We start from the raw sequence: 23,685 nt of genomic DNA, 5'->3' as shown, positions 1-23,685 counted from the left end.
AAAAAAGTTACAATTTAGTCATTAAGTTATTCAAAAGTTTTCTTTTAAATCATTGGGCTGTTAAAATCGATGTTATATAGCTATTCGCACTGCTTGTACCAATCGAAAGCTCACTTCTACGGTTCAATTTGTCTTCATGAAACAACTTTAGATATCATGGATTTGTGAACCAAAATTCAAGTAGGTTTTTTCTCCGATCTCTGATCTTCGATATTGACCATCAGGTCAACTTAGATCTAAGGTATGTTCTTCTACACGTCAATGGGCATTGATCCATTGTATTGATTATCGAATTGTTACTTGAAACTCGTTGGCGAAACTTTTTTTTTAATATTAACAACTCAATGACTTAAATTAAAATTTTTGAATAATTCAATAAACAAGTTATAAAGTTTAAGTAATCAAAACGAAAATTGACCTATAATTTAGTGACGAACGGTATAGTTTACTCTTTTTTTTTTTTTTTTACTTTGTGCTTGAAGAAGAAGCTTACCATATGTTTTAAAAACTCCAAACATACATACATAATTTTCATTTAGAATCCCCCATATGTAAAAGGAGAGATAGATAAGTAGCAGTTTGGAGTGGAAATGAAGAAAGGAGAGACAAAGAAGGAAATGTCTAAAATGGAGGATTACGTTTTCAGGCCGTTTCAAGAGATCGGTATAATCATAGTTTAAGGGGAGAGACGGTGAAGCAGAGAAATATTTTATTTTATTTTTATTTATTTTTATTTAATTAAAATGTCATGCGGTATATTTCAACATGCTCTGAATTTTAACATTTTATTTAATTTTTTTTTATTTTTTTAATATTTAAATTTGTGTTTTTTGTCAAATCATCCCAACATAAAGAATTATCTAGTGGATAACACAATAGCATTTAATTAATTTTTAAAATTTTTAAAAATTCAAAATAAATTATAAGAATAATTTTTTTAAAAATTAAAAATCATTAAAAAGTATAAAAAATATAAAAAAGTAAATTTTAAAAATTAAAAATTAATTAAAATTTGACATATCATCCATATGACAACCGACGTATATGCCATGTCAGCAATGTTAACAAGTGTTAACTTTTTAATCCATTTTGAGGTGATTTGACAAAAAAAAGAGTTGAAGTTCAAAGGCCAAAAAAGGTAGAAAATTAAATAAAAGGATAAAATAACTTTTATTGTAAAGTTGGACGGAAAAAAAATTAACAGACCTAAAAATAATTACTCTCTTAAAATTTAAAATTTAACTTATTATTAAATTTATTTAAAAAATAATTACTCACTCAAAGTCAAATTTTGCTATTAGTCTTTATAGTTTATACGATGTATAATTTGCGAATTTAATCTTTGTACTTCAAATTGATTATTTTAATTATGTACTTTCCAAATTTTAAAATTTTAGTTTTGACTTAAATTGTAGTTGTTAAATCTGTCAAATTCAATTCTATTATTTTTAAAATATTATGCGATAAACATATTATCATATGCTTAATGCCCTGTCAACGTGCTATTTTTACATAATACTCATAAAAACCATGTTATTTTAGTTAAGGGATTTAATAGTTGTTGGACTGAAAATGCAAAATTCAAAAAATATAGTGATTAAAAATGATCAAATTAGAAAATAGAGATTAATTTTACACTTACATACAATACGATTAATAAATTTAACATTTATTATTTGGGTGAAGACTAAAATTTTAAAATTCGAAAGCATAAAACTAAAATCAACCATATTAGAATACAAAAACTAAAATCGTAACTTATAGGGACTAATTGTAGAATTTTACCTATTAGAGATACATTATACATATAGTTGCTTATGTTTAGACTTGTTCATGGCCAGTCACCCAACCGGACCCAAAGGTCAGCTCAAAAAGTGAGAGAGTTTTGGTAAAAATATAAGTTCGAAAAACGAGTTTGAGAAAAAATAAGGGCTGTTTAGAAAATGAGCTGGGTCTCGAGTAAGGAGTTTTGGCCTGAGTTTGGCCCGGCCTAAATATACAAAGAAAAAATTGCTATTTTTTTGCTGTTTTGTTGTTATTTTCTTTCTTTTTTTTCACTGTTTTACTACCATTTCACTATTATGTTGTTATTATTATGTTGTTATTATTTGAATATTGTATAACTCTTGTTTTATTGTTAATTTGGTTATTATTTTAGAAATATTTACTTATTAATTTGCACTTATCTTAATGTTATTTTAAGTATACATATGTTTTTAAATTTATTTTTAATTTGTTGAGAAATATTTATTTTAATATTTTTAATAATTTTGATGTATTATATTTTTTTAGTAATTTTAATGTATTATATTTTTTTTTAAAATTTTATATAAAAAATAATATAAAAATTAATACAGTAGGCTGAACCCAAATTTTAACAATTTTATTCGGTAAGATTTGGAAATTTTAAGCTGACACCCACACCTAAAACTTTGGTTGGTCCCGGCGATGAACAGCTTTAGTTATGCTTCTGTTAATCAGCATGAAACAGCTCAGCCCAGCCCAGCTCTGCCGAGTTTTTGTTCTCTTACCCTCCCTCCCTCCCTCCTCCCGTCCTTCCTTCCTTCCCGGTTGCTGCCGCTGCCGCTGCCGCTGCCGCTGCCGCTGCCGCCTCCGCCTGCGAGATGTGATGTGATGTCATATCGTTTCATGATTTACGGTATACTAGTTTCTTCGTATTTTGTTCTTCTTTTACGAATTTTTTTTCACCTTCTTCACCATCGAAGTTTAAGGTTCCTTGCTCTTTTTTTAATCCTTTAAACAACATAGCTTTGCTGCTTCTAATTCGTAACTGTCTCAATTTTCAATTTTGGCTTTTCCCCGTTTTCCCTTTTCATTCAATGAAGAGACGAATCAAAGATTAAGAGGATTCCCCCCTTCAGTCTCTTCTCTGCGTGACTGACGATAACCACACTATTAGCCTGCCTTAATTTTGCAATGGCTTTTTCGGTGTTCAAATTCGACGATTTAAGAGGCTCCCGTGAATTAGATATATTTGTTTTTGAATCTTGAAAAACTTAGACATAAATAATATAAGGCCGGTCGCAGGCAGTGGCAGGTAAGCAAACGAGTTGCTGCCCGAAGCAAAACCAACCAAAATGGGGAAGAGAAACAGAGAGAGAAGAAAATCTGAAAAGCCGTGTAAGTCGGACCAACTTGTCGCCGTCCCCATCGGTTCCCCTACTCCTCTTGCTAATCTATCACTCAACTCTGTAAGTTTTCCTTTCTTTGTTGTGTCTTCCTTTTCATTTGCACTATTTTTCATTCTTATAAGAATTGAATATTGGGGCTACAGGTGGTACTGCATGATTGGTGGTTGTGCATGGTGCAGCCTAAGGGTTTGGCTGTTGGAGGGTTTCAATGCAGAGGGTAGCCTCTCTAACTCAACCTTCAATTTTTGTTTTTTTTTCTTTTCTTCATATAAATATAAATATGGATACAGATATCTAAATAAAAGAGGAGGAATTTGCTTTTTCTGAAGCATGCATGATTCTCAGGAACTATCTTTTCCATGTGGATTTAGATGAGGCTTAACTCTATCCTAGTGTTAGTACTCCACGTTTGTAAATACTGATGAACAAATAGCCCCTTTTTCTTTCTTCTTTTTCTAGTGGTTTTATTTATAACTAGAATTGACATACCCACTATTTGGGGAGAAATTAAGAAAAAAATATAAAAATATGTAAAAATGATTTTTTTTGTGGTTAGAAAAAATAAAGATGGTAAAAGAAATACTCATATTTCTTTAAAAAGAATAATTAATTTTAAGTTATGATTTAAGAATAATAAATGACTTACATCATTATAAACATATGTTTTGTACATTTACTTTGGTCATTTTGTTTTAATAATTTCACTTACTGAATTGGTGTCGGTTTAATTCGTGACATACAGGAGGCAAGGACAAAGAGTGTTGTGCTCTGCAGCCATTGCCAAAAGACATGATGCCACCACTCTTGAAACTGCCGATGGCATCACAGTTGCTATTAGTGGATTCATCAATACCTCTCGTACACTTCAAAATGGCTTTTCACCTAAGGTGAGGTTTCTCATTAGACTAGCTATTGATTCTTATCCTTGCCAACAATATCATTTTATCATATTCCTAATAGTAAGACTATATTATATGATCTTCTTGAAACCTTGCTTTTGCTTAAATTTAAAATTCATCTTAGGACAGCTAAACCAATTTGATAAATGAAATTTGGATATACATCCTGTCGGATCACAATGCACATGTATTTTGTTAACTCCACTCCTCCCCTTGGAGCTCAAATTTCTTGATCTTAATCCCTTGCAGGTTTGCAGTCATTTCCTCTTTGGATTTCCATATGACTGGGAGGAATATGCTTCACATTCTAATGAACAATCTTTCTGTAGTAGCACTGAAGCAAGCAGTACTACTAGTTTGCTTCACAGCAACGCTATGTCTTTGCCACTCCCTTCTTTAGACAATCTCCATGTCCCTGCTGCCAGGATACGTGATCTTCTGATGCTTTCTGCTGGAGATTCTCCAAACTCAGTTTTTGATCACATGCTGCTGCAAAAGTTGAGCACCCATGATTCTCAAAATGCTGAAAGTACTACGGCTGATTCAAACATGGGAAATAAAGATCCTAAAGACTGTCCTTATTCTGTTGCTGATGGTGAAAATTCGAATTGTCATAAGGAGAAGGTTATTCAGAATCACGTAGATGATAATAACATCTTGTGTTCAAGGAGTAAAACAACAGTGGGATCTTGGAATGAGGATGTGAGCATCCTTACCCCACCTAATACTAGAGGTGTAATCACCAGAAGCATGACAAGGTTGAAGCGCCGTACTTCTGAAAGGCTGAAGAGACTGAGACTTTCTTCATCAGAGTTAAAGGAAAAAGTATTGCGGAGATAAGACCAATAATCTCTCATCTCTTGCTAATCCTTTTTCATTCCTTAGCTTTCGACATACATCAGAGCCTCAGGAAGATAGCAACTACAGGTGCTTTAAGAGGGAGTTGTGCATATATGCATGTGTGTGTGTATATATATACATATTTCTCCTTTGGCTATTACTAATGATAAAATAGAACCCTTGAACTAGTTTAGTTTTGTTAAATATGCCTGTATTTTTGTTGTACCCAAATAAGCCCTTATTAGTGAAATGTTGATTTATGCATAAATTGTAAATTAGGGGCTTATTTGGATAAAAGTTAAAGATTGCTTGCATGGTTCACACATAAAAGAAAACTTTCACTGGACATAAATCTCGATATATGGAAGTACTTACAAAGATCAATATGTGGATATGAGAGCAATAGTTGTAACAGGAAGGCCAAATGCTGAAATACCTTGAGGTAAAGAATACGGCTGATTTACACCAATCCCAATGAGCAACAGAGGAAGAGCTTCCCACTGCAAAGCGAACATGTTTACCTATAATGTAAGAGAGAAGCCACTGAATACCGCACAAAACCAGGTATGAGATGTGAACTTAGTGCATGAAATCATTGTATTGATGTGTAGTTTCTTCTAATTATATTCCTTTTTAAGTAGATGATATGTTTCGAAACTAAGCTGCATCGCAGAAAATCCTCGCCTCATTATCATCTTCAGCAAAGCAACAATGACCAAAACCTGCATGTCCACCGACCAAATATAGAGAATTTTACGAGGAACACTTCTGATAATTCAGTGGAATAGATGGTGCATTATAATTAAGAAGCATGCCAATAAGTGAAAGATATAGGTGCCAATAAGAGCCAAGATTGTAACAAAACTTACCTTAAAGAGGTTGCTCAGGAGCATCTTCATGGTTGCAGCATTGAAATAAAGCTGCCAATAAGCAATTCACACCAATTAGTTTTTCTTTCACCCAGAATTCGGTTGAATTGGTATACAAGGTAACTCAATTGAATAAGCGAAATTCTTTAAAAACCTCAATTTAATATACTAAAATAAAGTACGTTTAAATCTTTTAATTTTAACAAACAGCTAATCATTTAAAATTTATTTAAAAAATAATTACTCACTTAAAATTTTTAGTTTTAAATTTTAACTTATTTTTTAAAATTTATTTAAACAATAATTACTCACTTAAAGTGAAAATTTGCTATTAGCCTGTAACTTGTTGATTTGATATTTGTAGTTTATAATTGTTATTTTTATTATGTTCTTTTCATGTTCTTTTCAAATTTTAAAGTTTCAATTTTGACCCAAATTGTAGTTTAATTAAATTTTGTTATTTTTAAAATTTTATGCGAGAAAAATATTATCGCATTCGTAATACCATGTCAATTTGTTATTTTCACATAATAGTCATGAAAAGTCATGTGATTTTAAGTAGTTCAATGGTAGTTAGATTAAAATTTTAAAATTTGAAAAGTATAAAAATTAAATTTACAAATTACATATAACACAAGACTAATATCATAAATTGAACTAAAATATTTAGTTTTTATTATTTTGGTGAAGGATAAAATATCAAAATTCGAAAAAATATAAAAATTAAAATTAAAATTAATCCTAGTAGAATACAAAAACTAAAATTGTAACTTATAGGGACTAATAGCAGAATTTTACCTTTTAGAGATACATTATACATAGTTGGTTATGCTTCTGCAAATCAGCATGAAACAGCTCAGGTCAGCCCAGCCCAACCCTGCTGATTCCTCGTTCCTCATTCTTCCTTCTCTTACCCTTCCGTCCCTCCTTCCCGGTTGCTGCCGCTGCCGCTGCCGCTGCATCTTGGCATCACCTCTAATTCCATACTTTTATTTCCTCCGCCTGCGAGATGTGATGCCGTATCATATTGTTTCATGATTTACGGTATACTAGTTTCTTCGTATTTCTTTTTCTTCTTTTACGAAATTATATTCACCTTCACCATCGGAGTTTAGGGTTACATGCTCTTTTTTAATCCTTTAAACACCATAACTTTGCTGCTTCTAATACATAACTGATTCAATTTTCAATTTTCAATTTTGGCTTTCCCCCGTTTACCCTTTTCATTCAATGTTGAGATGAATCAAAGATTAAGAGGATCCCGCCCCCCTTTTAATCTCTTCTCTTCGTGACTAGCAATACCCACACTATTAGCCTGCCTTAATTTTGCAATGGCCTTTGCTTTTCTTTATAAGCTGCAAAACCTATGGCCTTTTTCGGTGTTCAAATTCGACGATTTAAGAGCCTCCCGTGACTTAGTTCAGAAGCTTTTGATACCTGACCGCATTAAAAAGTTCGTTTTCGCCGTTAGGGTGCCTCACTCTCAATCTGTCATTTACATACTTTCTGTTCAGAACTTATCTGAGAGGTCGGCTGCTGATGCCGAGTGTCTTATTAGGGAACTTAGACCTGAGGCTGTCGTTGCTCAGATTGGTAACCACGCGGCTCTCTCCGATATTCAGTCTGAAGACAGTCTTGTTGTTAACACTGTTCCCACTTCCTCTTTTGAAGTTCTCAAACGATGCTTTGTTGATAAGATTAACAAGGACCAGTATGATAATGTGGCTGGCAATTTGGTTTTGAGAGAGATATTTGGTGTTGGTTTTCATGGCCATTTCTTGGCTGCCAAGAGGGCAGCAAGGGAGGTTGGTTCGGCTTTTGTGGTTCTTGAATCACCGTTTCCTAATAGTTTTCTTGAATATGATCCCTCCAAGGAAGTTGAGGTAGGGAGCAAAATTCAAGGTCCTGTTAATAGTTTGGTTCCAAAAAAAGGCACTTCGGCTCCCGTTTCCAGTTTTACGAGGTCCTGTATTATCAATGATGTTCAGTCACAGATGGTGAAGTTCTTATCTTCACATATAAATTTTTTGGAGCCTGGTTCTGTTTCTGAGGTGGGAACAAATGAAATTCAGCTGACAGCGAGTTACAAGGCTCCACCATTTGCACAATCAATTTATCCACTTCTTTTGGATCTACATGATATATTTGTTGATCTTCCTTCAATGGGAAGAGCACTAGCACTTTCACAGAAGCTGCTTTTAGATGTAAACAGAGGGGAAGTTGTGGATACCAGGATAATGTCAGAAGTTTACACTTTTAGAATTGCTGTTGAAGCACTGAGAATTGCACTTAACAACGCTGGCCAGCTGCCCATTGAGAAGCTACGGAATGTCAGCACATCTGAGATTGCTTTCTCTGAGCTCCCTGTTGAGGTCAAGTCCCATGCAATCCTTGCACAGGCTCTTCAAAGTCAGGCTAAAAAGTTCAAGACTGTAGTAGCCATCGTGGATGCTAGTAGCTTGGCAGGTCTCAGAACAAATTGGAACACTCCTGTTCCTCCAGAGGTAAAGGAATTAGTTGACCATCTTGTTGTAGATGATGTAGGTGATGGGGAAACCTCAAACCACACTGACAATAAGCGGTTGTTATCTAATAAATCTGTGGCGGCAGTGGGTGCTAGTGCAACAGCTGTTTTAGGAGCTTCATCCATCTCTAAAGTTATTCCTGCATCAACTGTCATGAAGGTTGTGACTTGGAATATTCCTGCTTCAGTTAAGTTAGCTATGAGTCAGACCCAGAAGGTAGTAGGAATCGCACTGGGTAAAACTCTTGGTCCATCAAAATTTGTGGTCCCTGGACTTGCAAATTCTGGAGCAAATTCGTCTCTCTTCAAGGCAGCTGCTTCAGCCGAAAAAATCCGAACAGTGGTCCATGGTGTTATTGCCTCAGCTGAAAAGACCAGTTTTTCAGCAATGAGAACAGCTTTCTATGAAATAATGAGGAAAAGGCAGGTGCAGCCAATTGGGGTCCTACCATGGGCTACTTTTGGGTGTAGTATTGCAACTTGCACCAGCTTGCTTGTATATGGAGATGGTATTGAATGTGCAGCTGAGTCTCTTCCTGCAGCACCCTCAATTGCCAGTTTGGGTCGTGGGATTCAGAGTTTACAGCAGGCATCTCAGGCAGTGAGGCAGAAAGATGAAAACAGAATACAAAAATCTATAGAACGCTTAATGTACAGGTTGAAGAAGGCAAAGATTCAATAGGGCTGATTCTTGTATTTAATTATTGTATACTATTAAGTATTTGGTAACGTGATGCCTGAAGTTGAGGTAAGAAAGAACACTCTGTACATAAAAATCCATAGCAGCGGTTGTTTGTTACAGCTTGATTCATGAGTGCTCAAGGCAATTTTTTTTTTTTAAAGTTATGTTAATACATTTCACATTTTATTAAATAAATGCAGGATTTATCTTTATCCATCTCTTCCAATACCTTGAGTGAAGTTACAATCATAAAATTACCTTTAGAGCAACTTTCACAAACCCAAGAGCAACATCTTTATTAATATTTGTTAGCTATTAGGAATTCATTTAAACAATATTAGGCACTTTAATGCATTTGCAGATGCAAATTTGCTTGCGGTAAAATGGTTGTATTTGTATATCTGTCATGTAATTCTTTTACTGTTATCATTTTGTTGAGATAAAGAACTTTAAGTTGGATGTGATGTATCTTTTCTTAATGGCTAATGCTGTTACCATTAATCTGTTCATAACTGCTTGCTTCCATTATGTTCTTACAGATTTCTGAAGTTCGAAATGAGTTGTTCTGAAAGGTATATAGATTGCATGTATGACTTTGTAATCTTTGCGTGTTTTTCCTTCCCCCGCCCCCTTAAATACCAGCAGTTACCACTTGAAACTTTAGGAACTAGAAACCAGCGAGTGACTTTAAGATTTAAAACTGAAAGCCATTTGTTATTTTACTATTGAGTTTCATGGTGTTTTTTCCTTTTTTTGCTTGTTGATCTTGGTACTCTAGTCAAACTGCGGCTGCTGTCAATATCATTATCAAATATGTCTTCTCCTCTACCTATCTTATCACCGGACTTTGTTCTCTCATGCAGCACCAATCACACGCAAGCACATCAAGTGCCGGTTATAGCACTTCTGGCAGCTTTCTTGATGCTACCGAGATCACTACTGGGCTCTTATGGAAAACCTCAATATCCAGTACAGGAGGAACTATTATTGGAAGTTTGGTATCAGCCCTTTCAAGCAAAACTATAGTCAAGAGATTGGTGATGCACAAGTTATTATTAATCCTATTATCAATAACATTGAAATCCCTGATGATAATGTTCATGTTAATAATAATAGTTTTAGCTTGATTTTAAGAACAATCAACATTTTTATTTGTTGAATGTAAGTTCAAACCCATGGCTGTGACTAGATTTTGCCATCTCTATATTCTCTCCTATTCCAAGCAGGAACTTTACAAGGCTTGCACATACGTGATCAAAAGGTATCTATATGTCTCTCTTGACTTTTTCTCTATTCTTCTTTCATCGTTCTTTATTTAATGGGTATTCCTTCATTCTGCTCCTTTATTTCATGTGATGAATTGCTTTATAACTTTCGACACCGCTTAAAATTTGTTGTTAGCTATGTACTTTGTTAAGTTTTGAGGAATTAGAATGAGAAACGACATTTGATTGCTTAATCAAGGAAGTTGAGGTTTTGTGAAATTGATAATGGCTAGGCTAGGATACTGAATATTGATTTTATTTACTTAGATCTGCCTGTTGTTCTCTCTGTACAGTTCACTTCCAATCGACACGGAAGCATGTAAACAGTGCCTTGAAGAAAGCAGGTCTTGATGTTTCGTCATCAAGTAACCTTGTTCCTACGTTTCATGTCATAATGGCAAATCCAAGCCAAAAGAAGAGCTGCCCCTAGGGGGGAATCATCAGTAAAGCTACTATCAAGGAAGCACGCACTAGCTAGCTGAACTTTTCTAAGCTACCGCAGATGTGACAAACGCTAAAGAAATCAAAGGTGAGACTGACTTACTTCCTGAGCAAGTTATTGGAATTTTTTTTTGTAAACAGAGGAGGGCATTGTTTAGACACCTTAAAGCTTCTTTAAGATTCATTCTTTTCATCTCAGAGTTGATGTTTTGTTACCCATCTCATCAGCTTCTCAGTTTTTACCGTGTCAAGATGGAGCAATATCCTTTTTCTTTCTGTCACTAAATATCATAATTCATATCGAAGTCGAGCTCTTTCTTTAATTGTGTGAGCTATTATTATTTTAAAACAGTGTGAGCTAATTTTAATTTTCAACAATGCTATCCTTATGCATGCATACATACAAACACACTCGTATTCATCATTTCATCTTTTAAACTTTTAGCTTAGGATTATCAATTGTGTTGCATTTGAAAACGTAAGTCTTAGATTTGCTGTCAATATTCATAGTACTTGTTTGTTTAGTTGTTTTTATGCTCGATCTTGTGATCCTGTTATCCCTCGATCCAGGTGTATACAGGCCAAGTCAAAGAGCAATTTTCAACGTTGACATATTAGTGACACGATAATCATAGGTATTACTTGTGAATAGCAGTAACAAACAGCACTACGGCAAATGACCAATGTTGCATGCATGCCTTCTCACTCAGATTTTTCTTGATTGTTATAGCATTTTTAGTATATTTGCATGGAGCCTTGGAAAAACTTTGAAATCCTTTTTGCAGGTTAGTATGTATGACTATGACCAAATCAAGGCTTTTATTATCTTAACCAATTCAAATAGTTGCAAGTAACAATGTATTTCCTGTTCTTATTTTGTCCCACTTTAAGAGTTTTTGCAAAAAAAATAAAATTCTAATTATTACATCATTAAGATCTTATGTCAATTAGTAAACTCACATGACATTCATAAGATTTTTTTTGGGGAAGGGTTTAAGAAACTTTCTATATACTTTTTATACATGTATTTTTATAATTTTATAATTTTATATTTTTAAAATTTATTTAAGTGAAATTCATTAATCCATTCCGTGAATGGAATTATATAATTTAGGAAAAAAAACAACAAACACTTGTCGTAAGTTGGGAATGATAAGTTTCATCAACACAAAAAAGGCTTCAACATTAATAGAATATTATGGCACGTTGATGTAATAATTAGAATAGTGGTCCTGCTTATAGGGTCAAATCAATTCGTTCTAAGAAGAAATATTTAAATATCAATCTCATCGATATCATTAATCCCATAAGTATAATACTAAATCCAATCAATCGAATCATTTTTTTGAGAAATACGAGACATCTAAGTCATACAAGTAAAGAGATTTATTCATTGATAAGAAAAAGAAAAAACGTGAGCAGTGATTGGATTGATGAGAAAATAGAATCTTGGGTTGGGAACAATGATTCAATTGATGATAAAAAAAGAGAATTCTTGGTTCAATTCTCCACCTTAACGATAGAAAAAAAAAGATTGATCAAATTCTATTGAGTTTGACTCATAGTGATCATTTATCAAAGAATGACTCTGGTTATCAAATGATTGAACAATCGAGACCAATTTACTTACGATACTTAGTTGACATTCATAAAAAGTATCTAATGAATTATGAGTTCAATACATCTTGTTTAGCAGAAAGACGGATATTCTTTGCTTATTATCAAACAATCACTTATTCACAAACTTCGGGCATATTTAGAATGATTGCAAGTAGAGGCGAATCTAGGGGGTTTGACAAGGGCCTCGACCCTCCCTTAAAACGAAAAATTGCTATTTAAGCCCTTTAGAAATTTTTAAAATTTTGATTTAGTAAAGGTAAAATTCCACTTTGGCCCCTCCTAAAATTATAAAAATTTGATTTAATTTTTTAAAAATTATAAAGATTTAGACTATTAAAATTTAAAATTTTATTTTGGCCCCTCCTAAAAAAATTTCTGACTTCACCCTTGATTGCAAGCATTTAATACGATAAGGAAATTAGCTTGAATGGTCCAAAGTGGTGGGCATGAGCATCCACCAAAGCAGTGGGCAAAAATTAGCAAAAAAATCGAGCATCCACCAACTAGAGAGGACGGAGACAAAATCATCTCTAAAATCACTTTCAAAAGCAAGACTAAAACATGTACTACAAGAGCAAATAAAAACTTTTAAAAGTGAAGACTTATTAAACAATGAAAAACAATATATATATACATATATATATAACTTAAAACAATACGGGCCTAAACCGACTCATGATATAATTTATTATTTTAAAATACTTTCAAAACAAAAACAAATTAATAAGCTGATAAAGAGTTATAAACTTTTCAAGAAAAACTGTTGGTGGCCGATGGGATTTTAACGACGACAAACATCGTCATTTGTCCATCATAACTTATAAAGACAACAAAGATATCTATAAAATAGATTTATAAAAAAAAAAGAATGCACATGATTGAATGTAATGAAGAAAGAAAAAGAGAATTAGCGAGAGGAATAAAAAGGCGCAGGTAAAACAAAAGAGAAATTTTTAGAGTCTCGTTCTTTATTTTCAAAAAAGACTTACCACATATTATAATTTGTGGATGTCATGTGACATTGTGTTATTAGTTATCAGAGTCATATAATAAATTTTTTTGATGAAGTTGATTAGGTATTTAAAAAAATACCAACTTGGTTATTGGTTTGGCACTAACAACAAATAATATAATGGTGCAGGAAAAGTTTTAAAATATATAAATTTATAACAAAAATCTAAAAAACTATAAAAATCAAGGGGGACAATCATAAAAAATTTAACCATCATTTGATCTCTGAAGCTTTCTGTTGTTCTCGTATACACGAATCTCCTTGAGGATATATAGAAAATTGTAGGTTTTTTAAATTTTTTATATTTTATTTGATTTTTTATAATTTTCTATTATTTTCTATTTTTATAAATATTTTGCACTTTCCTATATTTTTATAACATTTTAAATAATTTTCTCTATTTTTAAATTTATATATTTTATTATTTTAATATTTTTAGTGTTTCTTGCATTTTTTAATAATTTTTATAATATATACAATTTTTGTGTCATTTATATTTATAATTTTTTAATATTATTAATCTTTTGTATAATTTTTTTAATAATTTTAATGATTTTAAATATAAAATACCAAAATTTCTCACCTGACACAATCCTGATGTGCCATGTGGTGAAAATAACCTCCAAAACAGTTATCATTACTTTTTTATTTTTGATTGCAAATTTTATCGGTTAAAAAGACATAATAGATTGAAATTTTGACATTTAAGAGCTCAATTGAGTAAAAATAAGAAGAATTTTTTTTGAAAAAAATCAAGATCTTTAAAGATTTTTTAGTAAAAAAAGTTAAGTACCAATTAAATACAAATTTAAGAATTAAAAAATATGTTAATCAAATTATAATTATAAATTATTTAAATAGTATCAACTAGTAATTAAAAAACAAATTAAATTTAAAACATGAATATAAAAAAACTTTTCATCAATAATATGAACAAAAAAACACCCAAAAAATATTAATAATTTATCCTAAAAAATATTTACTGGATTAAAAATGATAAAAAGAACTATTTGGTTTATTTTAGTTTTGCTATTTAGAAAATTAATCCCTCTCGAAAGAATAAAACAAAATAAAACAATTTAATCTCTATTTATTTTAAAAATGAGAAATTAAATAGGATAAATTAATGAAAAATATTGACGATATTATTAATTATTTTTAGTTGCTCATTTTTTAAATTAATAGGACTAAATTATTTTATTTTTTTCGAAGAACTAATTTACTTAATATTAAATTGAGAAGAATTGGACATATTTGAAAAAAAATATTATTATTTTTTAAAAATAGATAAATAAAAATAAGGTAAACAACATTTAATGTCATTAAATTATTACTAAGTCTATATTTTGATCATTCAATTTTAAAAAGTTATAAAATAATCACTGAATTATTTAAAAATTTTATTTAAGTCGTTAAATTATTCGAAAGTTTTTATTTGATCTCCAAGTAATATCTTAAATAAAAACTTTTAAATAGTGTAATAACTTAAATAAAAAATTTTAAAATGTTTAGTGATTATTTTATAATTTTTAAAATTAAGTAATAAAAAATAAATTTATTAATAATGTAGTGAGTAGTTTAAAAATATACGGTAACAACTTTTATAATTATTTGTAGTTCTAGAATCAAATCTTACGAGTCAAGTCATTAATAAACACTGAAATTTGCTAGCAGCAGTGCATTGTGGAGGGCAGGAAACTATAGTAAATTAAAAAAAAAATGTATTGGGACTGGAAATTTAGCAATTTGGTTTCTCTGCTATTTCTGGGATTTGCGTTGTGTCTGTATTTTCAATTTCACACATACCCATCACCATCTTCTCCGCTTCATATTGATAACATGGCTGAAGACGCCTCCCCAGAATCCATTTACGACTTCACTGTCAAGGTATATATTTCTTCTTTTTTAGCAATTTGGATACCCATCCACTAATACTATGTCTATGTTGGGAGTGGGGATTGAATGTTATTTATTTTTATCCTTTAAAACTTGAATTACTTACTTCCCCCAAATTTTGTTTATTTGCTGCTGGGCCTGGATTTGTATTACTGTCGAATTACTTGTTGTTTTACTCTCTGCGTGTATTTATCATCGCTCTTATTAACTATTCATCATGCGCATCGATATCTGTTTAATAAAGGGGAAAAGGAAGTTAAAGCATTGTTGGTGTGCTTTGACTTTGCCGATAGCTTGGGAGTCACAGGTCGAGGAGTATATCAACAAGTCCGGTATTATCCTCGATTGAGGCTTTGTTTCCATCTTTGCCAAGAGATTTACGAGTTCACAAAGTAGGAGCCTCTCGTGTTGCCTCAACAGGTATAAGCCATGAATGCGGCACATGGTTTCTGAAAAGATAGCTTATGGCAAGGGTCTTGGCCTAGCTAGCTCAAGTGTTCCCTATAAATGATTTATATGCCATAGGTATGGGGTTAAGTCCAATGTGTGCAAATTCCTAGTTTGCTATAGTTTTGCCTGTTTAGGCATTTTGAAGCACTGTCATTATGTGAACTCATCAGAACTGTTAGTAGAGTCAGAAAGACAAAACCCCGGCCGAAGATAATATTTGACTTGTGTGATATACCCTTTGGCTCTCGGTAGAACTGAGGCACGTCAACAAAGTTTCAACTGAATAAACTTCAATTTTTACAATCTGCAGGACATTCGTGGAAATGATGTAAGTTTAAGTGAATACAGAGGGCAAGTTGTTCTTGTAGTGAATGTTGCTTCAAAATGGTAATCTGCTCGATCAGTTATATGGCCTGATTTTTTAGCATAACTCTTCATCAATGACTTACACTTCATAGCTATTCATGTTAAATATCATTTTTCTCCATTTGGCAGTGGTTTAACCCAATCAAACTATAAGGAACTCAATGTTTTGTATGAAAAATACAAAAACCAAGGTCTGTCATTTGTCATAAATTGGAGACCTTTTTATGTTCTGTCTAATTGTTTGAATTGAAGCTTATAAATGTTATGCAGGATTTGAGATTTTAGCATTTCCTTGCAACCAGTTTGGGGGGCAAGAACCAGGAACCAATGAACAAATTCAGGAAGCTACATGCTCAATGTTCAAAGCAGAATTTCCAATTTTTGATAAGGTTGTAACCACGTAGACGCGTGAAATCTGTTATGAATATTTATCCGTTGTTAACGTTTATTGTATTATTCATTCTTTGCTTTTGGATCAAAGTGTACTTCTTTTAGGTCCTCTTACAATCAACAATGTAGTCTGTTGAACTACAAATATGGCTTTCCCCTCTATGGCTCTATCTTATCCCACACTACTTATGCCAGCAATATGGTGACCTAGCAGGAAAATAATTAGCCTCCTTAGCATGAAAATGGGACCTATGTCATAACACACAAATGAGTGCACTTTGCAAAACGGGTGTCAATTGATCTACACAAGCCATATCCAATGAGCTGGGTCGGGTTGTAAGAATATGACTGTGACACAAAAGTTTCTCTCTTAGAGAGGAGTTGAAAGTCGATAAATATGCATACAAACCTATGGTTTCTTATACATCATATCTAACTATTGCAGGTCGAGGTAAATGGTAAGAATGCTGCACCTCTATACAAATTTCTAAAATCAGAAAAAGGCAGATACTTCGGAGATGCAATCAAGTGGAACTTCACAAAGTTTTTGGTGAATAAAGAAGGCAAAGTTGTGGAGAGATATGCCCCAACCACATCACCCCTCAATATCGAGGTTAGAGTTGTTTTATTTTTCTGATAACATTTGATACCTGTAAAAATGTATGAACTCCATTAAATCGTTCCTTGTTACATTTCTCTCTTGCAGAAGGACATACGAGACCTACTCGGATCTTCTTAACTGTCAAGGTATAGAGCTACTACACTCAATATAGCATCAAAGAAACTGCAATGGCATAAATCATAGACTTTCCTCATGTCATTGTCAACAACATGATTAGAATGATTAGTGTCTGGTGGGCTTAGCTTGATGCTTGTTTTTGTCATGCTGTCTAAATTGTCAGAACAATATTTGATCAGTAGATAGACCTTTCCTCTGTATTTTGGCATGTTACACATAAATAAATTAATAAATGCGGCCAAACAAATATTGTTCAAGTCTAAGTTCTTTTCTTTGGATTCAACTTTTGATCTGATTAGAGGACTGAGAGAGTGAACACCATTATCTTATATTATAACCTTACTCGATATGAACTAAAAAAAAGCAGCCCCATAAATTAACATAATGTCCCTGAAAATGTGCTTTCAAAAAGTTTGCAAATTATTAAGTAGGGAAAGGAGGCTGTTTAGTAATGTTATGATTGATGATGGTAATGTGGGCTTGAATTAGAGTTTAGTGCATGCCATGCCAGCAAGATGTAGTGTTATGGGAGCATTTATATTCTGTTAATAAGCATGTTTGTATTTCTGTTATTACCGTTGCAGAAGTTAGTTGTTTAGGAGGGAAGGGTTAGTGGCTCAAACGGTGTGTTTTGGCTTTTTAGTTAAATGGTTCGTTTTGGTCTTTAGTTATACGGTTCGTATGGCTATAATCCAAACAGTGCATTTTGGTGTTATAACAGCTGTCTGTTAACAGCTGCTGTAACCAAGTAGCCGTTAGTCAGTTTCCTCTACCAGTAGTTTTAAGGGAGGAACGGTTGTGCACAGAAAATTCATTCAAGGAATTTGGTTGCTCGTTCTCAATTCTCTCTCGTTCTCTTGTTCTTCTCTTTGCTGTTTACTCTTATATATTAAACTTTCTTGAATCTGCTACTGGCATCAAGATTCAAGATCTTGACGGAAGAAATAAAATATGAAGAGAAAGAAAAATTATGAAAATAGATTGTTTTGAGAGAAATTGAGTATTATATTTTCTCGGACAAACTGAATATAAAGCTCAACATGCTTCATTCAAGCATAAAGCACTGGATGGCAGCAATGCCAGTGTAATAGAGTTATCCCCTGATTTTGTCGAAGACCCAACACATTAGCCAGAAGTATGCTTGCCATCGTCAATTGAACTAGCCCAATCAACATTGGAGAACCCCAAGAGATTGAGTGGTGAAATTGATTTGAACAATAGCCCATGATTGATATTACCTTTAAGATATCGAAGGATTATTTCCACTGCCCACCAGTGTGAATCCAATGGCTACTATGTGACACTCCAAAATAGGACATAGGAGTTTATTAGGAATTTTAGCATATATGAGTTCGAAAATTTGTAAGGTTAGTGCTCGATAATGTTTTCGACAATGTTTTTCATAGAGTTAAGTCAATTTTAAAAACAAGTTTTAAATATCTTTAATTTTAGAAAAGGGACTGATTTGTAAAAGGGTTAAAGTTGTGAGTCTTTATGAAGAATTAAACCAATTTTTTAAAATCAACCTAAACCCCCATTCCCAGTTATTTTCACGAATGCTTCTTCCCATCTCCTTAGTGTTGCCGTCCCTTGCTATTCCTCACTCTCTCTATTGGTTTTTTACTCTTAAACTATAATATTTTGAATTTCTATCATTTTCAAGCATTAAACCTCTCTAAATCCTCAAGAAATTACCCAAAAATCTCATCAATTTCATCTTCTCGACTTATGGCTTTTTGGATTTGCATCGAAAACTCGTAATTCTTCTTATTAAAGGTAACCATTCGCAACTCATTAGTTTTTAGTGTTATTGGGTCTTTGAAACTAAATTCTTAACCGTTAAATCGTATGTTTTGATTAAAAGCCAAAAATAGGGTCTTTAATGGTGAATTCCGAATTTGTGGATAAAAACTTGGTTTTAAAGTGTTTTTCAATTAGTTTTAACCTGATTAAAAGCTTTCTCAAAAATAACTTTGAAGTTTCGTCAATGATTTCTCGGGTTTTAATGAATTCTCGTTGTAATAGTCAAAACTTGTTGAAAAATTTTGATACATTAAAAACCGTAATTTTGTGTAGTTTAAAAATTGAAAATTAGTCGTAGATGAATATGTAGATGAATGAAATTTGTTTTATGCAAAAAGATTAAGCGTAGACTGAGTTATTCGAATTTTAAGTTTGCCTGTCGTGCTGAAGGTTTTGGTTAGAAAAGAATGTAGCTTAGGCTCGTGTTTGTAGCTGTTTGAAGAGAGGTATTGACTGATTGTTGACTGAATATATGTGTGGTTTGTCTTGTTGAAGTGTCGGAGTCGATAGGACCTTCAACGAGTAGAGATAAAGGCAAAGAGAAGTTTGTTTAAGCTTTCGGTTTTTCGACAAAAGCGAATATTTCAGTGAGTGTTTTAGAATCATTGCTCGTAGATGATTCGTTGTGTATTTGGAAATTTAGATGTAGTCTAAACCCCTACTCTAAATTCCGAGTGTAAGTGTTCTTCTACCTATGCTAAATATGAGATAAATATGTTTGTGAATTGTGATAAAGAGGATTATGATGTGATGAAATATTATCATTTTGTGATAACTGTTGTGACGGTAAATATGAGTGTATGTTATTCATGCCATGTGACTGTGTGTATAATGTGCTAATGATATGATTATGCGGTGAATATGTGCGAATAATCGGTAAGTAATATTGGATTACACTATGGATATTTTGACCTTGTGATTTCATGAGACTGTTGGATATAGTTAGCATGCCATAGGATTGTGAGTACTCACTTATATGTGTTGTGATATGTGGGGCGTTGATGTCCAGAGATAGTTTTGGAGAGATAAGGGAATGTGAGTCAAGCTCCATTTATTGGGATATGTATGTGTGGTGTGCTGGAGAACATTAGTTATATGCTTTGCTTGTGGGATATGTTTGACTCCACGAGTCTATGTGTGGTGTGTTGGAGATCCATGTATCCGATGAGTGGTGATAGAGTCCACTTAAAGTTTCATAAACTCAAGAGCTAAATTATCGTACACTATGACTAAATAGGATTGTATGTAATTATGTGTGCTTATATGTGATTGATATGTGTCAAAATTTATTTTTGTATGCCTAAACGTTCATATAAATAATGTAAAAGAATGCATGGAATATGACTAAATATATGAACTATGACACTTAGTTAATTACGTTTTGAGAATATGTTGTATGTTGTTTGATTGATGCATGACGACTTGTTTGCATAATGGTTGTTCTAGGCATTCACTGAGCTTGTTAAGCTCACCCACTCCATTTATCCTTTACAGAGTAGTTGCGTTCCCAGTGTAAGCGGTGTGGCCGTTGAGGGATTGATCCAAGCCATTCTTTATTCATTAAATTAGGTGTTTTACTTATTCTAGTTCTAGGGAATAAAAACACAATGTGGTAGACATTTGTATCAGTTTTGTTAAGACGTATTTGGGATCATTTGCATATTGTGTATGTTTGGAAGCTTATGAACTTGGACATAGTGTTTGGTTTAATTTTTAGACATTTTGATGCTTATATAACTAGGTGAATGAAGCATGATGTGTAGGGACTAAGTTTGAATGATTTAAATGCTTTTATATGTTGAATTTTTGTAACCTGTAGTAGAGGTATCGATATTAAAACTTTTGAAACTACACCTCTGTATTTTTTGAAAGTGTAGGGAATCAGAATATCAATTTGATATTGATATAACCCGAATATTGATACTCGGGGTGTATTTATCAATACATTGCAAAAGGTATTGATATTTTCTGACAGTTTTAAATTTGGCAAGAAACTGAATTCTAGTTTGGTATTGATTTTCCAGGTGGTATCGGTACCACTTAAAGGAAATATCGATACCATATAGGCAGTATCGATACCCATGTAACATTTTTGAGAAAATCTATTAAATTGTTCTAATGCATAATTAATACCTATGATGTGCAATTTTATGAATTCTTGGTATGATTTATCAATATAAAGTGAATGTATGGTTTATAATTCATGATAATGCTATGTTATTATTGATAAAAAAAGATCTATAAGAAATAACATGTCGTTTAGATGAACTAGTAGTGAGACGGTGGTGTGGCATCTCGATATTCAATTTGGCATCTAGGCCGAGTATGAGGTGTTACATTCTACATGTATTGGTTCACCCTTTTAACAACAGTCTTATGTCTGGCCTTATAAGACACATATTGCAAAGCTCTGAAGTGCTTCTATAACTGGTGGCATCTTCTAAGGATTGTCCTAACATTGTAAAGAGTTTAGGGGTTGGCATACCATTAGTGCAGGCATAGGATTTGCTTTTGACATTCTGGTTCTTTTCAAAAAAAAAAAATCTTCCACATGCTTTCTCTTAGATGCATACATGAGATACTATGTTAACCTCTAGTAAAAAAAAAACCTTAAGTTTGCCTACTTTCTTTAAAGAGAATTGCTCATTAAGCTATTGTACAGTTTGGTTTACATGGTGCTGAGAATAGCTTGTGAGGGTGATATCATTGATATAAAATCTAACACAAACAGACAGGTATCTCCAGTGTGCTTGCAAAACAGTGAAAGATAAACTCTTGAATAGGTGAACTACAATGAATGAACCATGATATCCAATAGCTTCTAAACCATGCTCTAGGTGACCATAGAGGACCTTGCTGAGTTTACAAACAGAACAGAGGTCTACCAAGAGCATTAGTCTGCTCATACTTTTTTCACATTTGTTTATGACTTGTTTAATTATTTTCTTTTGTAAATGTTGTTAAAAACATTAAATAAATAATTTTCAAAAATCAAGATTTACTATTGTCAAATAATACAATGATATACAATATTTAATTTTTACTAATATACCAAAAAAATTTATAATATAAATTTAATATTTATAAAATCCTATAAAAAAGTGAAGATTTTAATATTTTTTCATTTACCAAATAACAATTGAGTAAATAGAATTGTTACGACAATTTACACAAAATATGAGATAAATTAAGACAACACGAAAATTAAATATTATTTGGTGTCATGGAATGCAAATTTAAGATTATACTCGTACTAGGGAAAGTTCCTCTCAATGCTTTAATGCCCGCACCAAATATGGATCGAACTGTCTCACGACGTTCTGAACCCAACTCACGTACCGCTTTAATGGGCGAACAACTCAACCCTTGGAACATACTATAGCCTAGGTGGCGATGAGCCGACATCGAGGTGCCAAACCTTCCTGTCGATGTGAGTTTTTGGGGAAGATCAACCTGTTATCCTTAGAGTAACTTTTATCCGTTGAGTGACGGCCTTTCCACTCGGTACCTCTGGATTAATAAGGCTGACTTTCGTCCTTGCTAGACGGGTGGGTCTTGCAGTGAAGCTCCCTTCTGCCTTTGCACTTGAGGGGCAATCTTTGTTCGGCCCGAGGAAACCTTTGCACGCCTCCATTACCTTTTGGGAGGCCTACGCCTAATAGAAATTGTCTACTTGAGATTGTCCCTTGGCCCGTAGGCCTTGACACAAGGTTAGAATTCTAGCTCTTCTAGAGTGGTATCTCACTAATGGCTCGGGCCCCCCGGAAGAAGGCCTTTTTCTCCTTCCACCTAAGCTGCACAGGAAAAGCCCAAAGCTAATCCTAGGGAACAGTGAAGCTTCATAGTGTCTTTCTGTCAGGGTGCGGGTGGTCTACATCTTCACAGACATGTCTATTTCACCGAGCCTCTCTCTGAGACAGATCCCAAATCGTTATGCCTTTCATACGGGTCAGAACTTACCCTACAAGGAATTTCACTATCTTAGAACTATTATAGTTACGACCGCCGTTCACTGGGGCTTTAGTCGCCGGCTCCTCTGTCATTAGGTCACCAACTTCCTTGACCTTTTGATAATGGGTAGGTGTCAGCCCCCATACATGGTCTTACGACTTTACGAAGACTTGTGTTTTTGGTAAACAGTCACTCAGGCCTGGTCATTGCGACCCCTTTTGTGAGGAGGCACCCCTTCTCCCGAAGTTATGGGGCTATATTTTCAAGTTCCTTAGAGAGAGTTGTCTTGCGCCCCTAGGTATTCTCTACCTACCCACCTGTGTCAATTTTATGCAGTCTTAATTTTTTTCAATGATTAGTATTAATCAACTTCTAAAAATATTACCTCATACAAAATTAATATCTCAAAATCATTTAATCAATAAAAATTGAATATTGCATAAAAATAATAATCTATCACTAGAAAAGCTATTGTCCTATTTTTTAGAGATTTATCAGTAAATTTTGAAAAGAAAAGAAGAATTGCTACCAAATTAAAGAAATCCACTTGAAGGCATTGAAAAATAGATCAATATGTGTACAATTTTAGAGTGTGTTAGAGAAAATAAGAAAAATGATAAATGTTGAAAGACAAGATTGAGAGATTTTTTAGGTTTGATAGATGTAGAAAGATTAATTTATTTTCATATAAATATAAATTAGATTGTATCTGGGTTAATTGTATAGTTTAATTTTATAATATTTTTATAACATTATTTTTTATTTAAAATCAACAATGAATTTTTC

General features: G+C 32.9%; 3 protein-coding genes across 8 annotated transcripts; all 3 read left to right on the top strand.

The window, feature by feature from the left end:
- The first annotated feature begins 2,396 nt into the window (after positions 1-2,396).
- Positions 2,397-5,237, top strand: LOC107952095 (uncharacterized). Of its 4 annotated transcripts, none has more exons than XM_041074508.1 (5): positions 2,397-2,659; positions 3,053-3,212; positions 3,296-3,369; positions 3,895-4,039; positions 4,381-5,237. In XM_041074508.1, the coding sequence occupies exons 1-5, from the start codon at positions 2,449-2,451 to the stop codon at positions 4,889-4,891; spliced, it is 1,101 nt and encodes a 366-aa protein (XP_040930442.1). In that variant the 5' UTR covers positions 2,397-2,448; the 3' UTR covers positions 4,892-5,237. The 4 variants fall into 4 exon arrangements, with proteins under 4 accessions (XP_040930442.1, XP_016742847.1, XP_040930443.1 ...); XM_016887358.2 differs by having other exon boundaries at positions 2,480-2,659; positions 3,049-3,212; positions 4,301-5,237; XM_041074509.1 differs by having other exon boundaries at positions 2,522-2,659; positions 4,301-5,237.
- A 1,356-nt stretch (positions 5,238-6,593) lies between these two features.
- LOC107952112 (uncharacterized) lies at positions 6,594-9,180 on the top strand. The gene has a single exon (XM_016887379.2). The coding sequence runs from the start codon at positions 7,092-7,094 to the stop codon at positions 8,964-8,966; it is 1,875 nt and encodes a 624-aa protein (XP_016742868.2). The 5' UTR covers positions 6,594-7,091; the 3' UTR covers positions 8,967-9,180.
- Positions 9,181-14,892: 5,712 nt separating this feature from the next.
- Positions 14,893-20,658, top strand: LOC107952118 (probable glutathione peroxidase 2). 3 transcript variants are annotated; one of them, XM_016887392.2, is made up of 7 exons: positions 14,893-15,191; positions 15,961-16,037; positions 16,146-16,207; positions 16,287-16,405; positions 16,852-17,019; positions 17,113-17,153; positions 20,443-20,658. In XM_016887392.2, the coding sequence occupies exons 1-6, from the start codon at positions 15,024-15,026 to the stop codon at positions 17,143-17,145; spliced, it is 627 nt and encodes a 208-aa protein (XP_016742881.1). In that variant the 5' UTR covers positions 14,893-15,023; the 3' UTR covers positions 17,146-17,153; positions 20,443-20,658. The 3 variants fall into 3 exon arrangements, with proteins under 3 accessions (XP_016742881.1, XP_016742888.1, XP_040930441.1); XM_016887399.2 differs by having other exon boundaries at positions 20,395-20,658; XM_041074507.1 differs by lacking the exon at positions 20,443-20,658 and having other exon boundaries at positions 14,919-15,191; positions 17,113-17,402.
- Positions 20,659-23,685: the final 3,027 nt, after the last annotated feature.

This window comes from Gossypium hirsutum, chromosome A08 (assembly GCF_007990345.1).
Source record: "Gossypium hirsutum isolate 1008001.06 chromosome A08, Gossypium_hirsutum_v2.1, whole genome shotgun sequence".
Classification (NCBI taxonomy): Eukaryota; Viridiplantae; Streptophyta; class Magnoliopsida; order Malvales; family Malvaceae; genus Gossypium; species Gossypium hirsutum.
The sequence above is the reverse complement of the archived record's forward strand: the minus strand, read 5'-3'. Positions and strand labels throughout refer to the sequence as shown.

Coding starts and splice junctions, on each gene's coding strand:
- LOC107952095 (XM_041074508.1), top strand. CDS start 2,449: ATGAACAGCTTTAGTTATGCTTCTGTTAATCAGCATGAAACAGCTCAG. Junction 2,660..3,052: donor ATATCGTTTCATGATTTACG/GTATACTAGTTT, acceptor GGTCGCAGGCAG/TGGCAGGTAAGCAAACGAGT. Junction 3,370..3,894: donor GGAGGGTTTCAATGCAGAGG/GTAGCCTCTCTA, acceptor CGTGACATACAG/GAGGCAAGGACAAAGAGTGT.
- LOC107952118 (XM_016887392.2), top strand. CDS start 15,024: ATGTATTGGGACTGGAAATTTAGCAATTTGGTTTCTCTGCTATTTCTG. Junction 16,208..16,286: donor TGAAAAATACAAAAACCAAG/GTCTGTCATTTG, acceptor AATGTTATGCAG/GATTTGAGATTTTAGCATTT. Junction 16,406..16,851: donor AATTTCCAATTTTTGATAAG/GTTGTAACCACG, acceptor TAACTATTGCAG/GTCGAGGTAAATGGTAAGAA.
- LOC107952112 (XM_016887379.2), top strand. CDS start 7,092: ATGGCCTTTGCTTTTCTTTATAAGCTGCAAAACCTATGGCCTTTTTCG.